Raw genomic sequence first — 3,591 nt, forward strand, 5'->3', positions numbered from 1 at the left:
AATAAAATACACGGAAAGGCCCAAGGATCTCCCTGCCATTTTGGTGACAAGCCCTAGATTGCGGGGGGGGGGGGGGGGGGGATGTCCATGGTGCTCAGACAGGACGCCACTGCCCAGTCCTGAGTGTCATCATTTCAACGGCTTCACCCTTCTTTTTATCAAGCGTGTAAACAAAATATCTACCTTTATTTTTTTGAAATCCACCGGCTTCCTAATTAATTCATAATATTCTGGCAATTCTTTCCTTGAAGGTAACTGAATGAAGACTTCACTGAGCTGCCGCCCTGAACTGTAGGGTGGGAGAAACAGACAGACACAGATCCGGTCATACGTTACCAAGGAAAGCATTTATGTCAGAAAATGCCCAAAAAGCAAACGGCATCCCCCGGCCTACAGACGCGGGGCCCTTTAAATCAAGAAAAATCCCACAAGTGTACTGGAGCTGAACGCTCCCTGCGCTAACTCCGAAATCACATTAAAATGCCATCAGAGCTCCACTTCTGTCCACTGTGAGTTCCTCCTTCGGAGGGAACGTGGCTCTGCTTTTTGATAGAAATCTTTAAAACATCCTATTCAACCAACAATTCCATTTGTAAATGAATAATTGAGTTGGTAAAAAAAAAAAACAAAAACCACAATGGCTTTATTTCCATATTCCTTTGTCTTCAAACTCCCTGTATATTTAGAAAGCAGTATGTTAGAATATACTCCAGAAACTCAAATGAAAAGCCTTTGTGTGGCTTTCTTTTCTGTCTGATTCCTTTTAGAGTATTTTACACGCTGTGAACCATGTGTACCTTTATTAGTATTTGCCAGAGGAACCCCTTCAGATCGCCTAACTGCTCTCGTGTGCGTACGGAGCCACTTGGGCAGGAAAAAACTAACTTATTCGTGCAGATGCCTCGTGTGTCTGGGATTAGTGCGGTACCCTCCCTCAAACCCGTGGTAGCTTTATTTGAAAGCACATTCAATAGCAGCAAATGCTTCGCGACTTGTAACTTTGAAAACCAGTCTCTAAAGCACTCTGAGCTTTTAACATCACTTAAGAGTACTGGAAGCGGGCACGGTTACAGGAACAAAGATATTCATAATTTAGGTTCGGGATTCTAACATCTGATTTGGCCTATCCACATCCAATGGCAGCCTGTGAGGTATGGCGGAGTCATTTTTCACAAAAATCTCGCTTCCCTTATGATGCAGTCTCTACTTCCTTTGTGAAGGCACACCTACCAAAAAAAAAAATAAATAAATAAAATAATAATAAACCTAAATCCCTGCCATGTAAATTCTGGAAGGTGAGTCCAGGAGTGTGCAAGCATGCTAGAAGCTGTGGCTAAGAATGAGGGACAATATGCTGTTTTAATCCACAGTCCCAGTTGTGTAATTAAAAAAAATTCATAATGACAGTTATCATAAAAGAGGCATGCGCAGTAACTCAGACAGTTGCTTAGCAACCAGTGGGGACGATGCTGAAGAGCATAGGGGCCTCTGCATAAATTAACCGAAAATCCTGTCAAAGGAATGGGCGAGTTTTTCTGTTATGCTGGGTCTTGGCTTTATTTTTTTTAATACACACAGGAGCCTCATAAATATGGAAATCAGGGGCACACACAAGGGGTTTAAGAGCCTGCAGCTTACCAGGGAATTGGATTTTTGGGTTACCGTGGGAAGAACCAAGGAGCGTCTCCCACCCTGTGGCCACCCCTACCCCCCTTTTCCGGGCTGATCGATGCATTTGTACCTCCATAAATTATTACCACAGAGTATGTGACGACAACTGGTTTATTGACTATCACCTTCACCACAGGCCCACAATGTCTGCTTTGTCTCTTTTCCTACCATTCTGAGGTTTATACACACACACATTTTACCTGTTTGAAAAGGAGTATCTGGAAGGCAATTTAGAGGTATCAGTTTTTCTATTTCTATCCGTGTCTTCTCGACAATCAGGAAGTCAGACCTCTTTGTAATCTCAGATTGAACACCTGACCCTCAGTGACATCTTCACGCTGTCATTTTGTACATTGCCAACAGATGGTGTCATTTTTCTATTGATGGATTACAAGGACATCTGTGCTTTGTACACCTGTGACGGACAGACTCTCGGTTTCAACTGTGCTAACTGGTGAAATAAGAAATAAGCTGTTTGCACCAAGAATGTGATAAAGCGCTTCCAAATGGGGGCAAAATGGCCCAAACAATCTTGGTCTGATGTCCCTGCTCTTAGGTTGTGGCAATTCTAGACCCTGTGACGAGACAGGTCCAGAATTATCTGTGCTCATAAAGGAGAGAGCTGAACGTTCTGAGACTCAGAAAATAAGACAAAATTTTGTTGATCCTGTTTAAAAATTAAGGGCTCACTCAATATTCGACTCAATATTCCTGTCCTGCTGCCTTTCTCCCATCTCCCTGAGGACAGAGGACAGGGGGCAAACAGAAGACCTGGAAGCTACTGGCAAAGACCTCTTGTGGTCTGCTGGTGCGATCATCATACAGACATCTCGGTCTGGCTTTCAAAGCCCTCCTCTGCTCATTCCCTGCAAACCCAGTCTATACTGATGACCCGACCCCTCTTGTCACGACAGCTTCTTTCCTGTGTGCCCGTGAAGATCGTGGTCAACCCCCACTTGCTTACTCATTTCCAGCCTCCATGCCTCCAACCATACTTCAAGAATCCATTCTCCATGCAAATGGGAAGAAATTCTTACTATCAAACTAACCTTTGGTACCTCCCTGCCCAGAACTTAATTCTTCTATGTACCTGTTTTTGTTTTTTTCCTCTTTTCCAAAGAGGGTGGGAACATCTTACATGCGGCCAAAAGCATCCCCCTCCCTGTCGGAGGAGTGGTTCTGATGACCAGCTTGGGCAGGAAATGTCAGGAGGACATCCAGCTTTAGGTGACCTATAGAATGCAGTGAGGTAGGGGCGCCTGGGTGTCTCAGTCGGTGAGGTGTCTGCCTTCAGCTCAGGTTATGACCCCTGGGATGGAGCCCCGTGTTGGGCTCCTGTTCAACAGGGAGTTTGCTTCTCCCTCTGCTCTCCCCACCTCCTGCCCCCCACTTGTGGGCACACTCTCTCTCAAATAAAAAAGAATGCATCAAAGTAGAACCACTTGCTACCAACATCACTACAGTAACTTATTTTTTTCCCCTAAATTAAAGGTTAAAAAAAATTAAAAAGGAAGTGAAACAGTCTGACAGAGTTTTGAACTCTTGGCATTTCTTTTTCAAACTTAAGCTGAGCAAAGGCTTTTCAACATACCTTTTCAAATGCTTTCCCCACCGCCCCCCCCAGGGCTGGAAAGTTTTTTTTTTTTTTTTAAAGTCCAGAAAAATGGACTAATTGTACAATGGTTTGAAGAAGGTGTTCTGTTTCTGTTGAAATGCTTAACCTACCCCCCCGCGCAGGTATTTTCCATTATGTCACTTTGTACAATTTAAGGACTGTAAGAAATTGTTCGCTGGAAGAGTGCTGCTTCCCATGACCGAAGCGATACCCGCTTCCCTGCTCCCAACAAGGATTCCACTGATGGTCCGTTACTTCAGATCTATCTCATACAGAGATCTATCTCATACAGAGATCTATCTCAT

At 44.1% G+C, this 3,591-nt stretch overlaps 1 protein-coding gene across 1 annotated transcript in view; it reads right to left on the minus strand.

Annotated features, from left to right (window-relative positions):
* Positions 1-3,591, minus strand: part of SMARCA2 (SWI/SNF related, matrix associated, actin dependent regulator of chromatin, subfamily a, member 2) — a 187,343-nt gene that overhangs the window by 27,695 nt on the left and 156,057 nt on the right. Inside the window, exon 31 of the mRNA XM_044920710.1 lies at positions 184-289. Coding sequence (XP_044776645.1) covers positions 184-289 — 106 coding nt within the window. The remainder of the gene's footprint in view (positions 1-183; positions 290-3,591) is intronic.

Source organism: Neomonachus schauinslandi, chromosome 13 (assembly GCF_002201575.2).
Source record: "Neomonachus schauinslandi chromosome 13, ASM220157v2, whole genome shotgun sequence".
Classification (NCBI taxonomy): domain Eukaryota; kingdom Metazoa; phylum Chordata; class Mammalia; order Carnivora; family Phocidae; genus Neomonachus; species Neomonachus schauinslandi.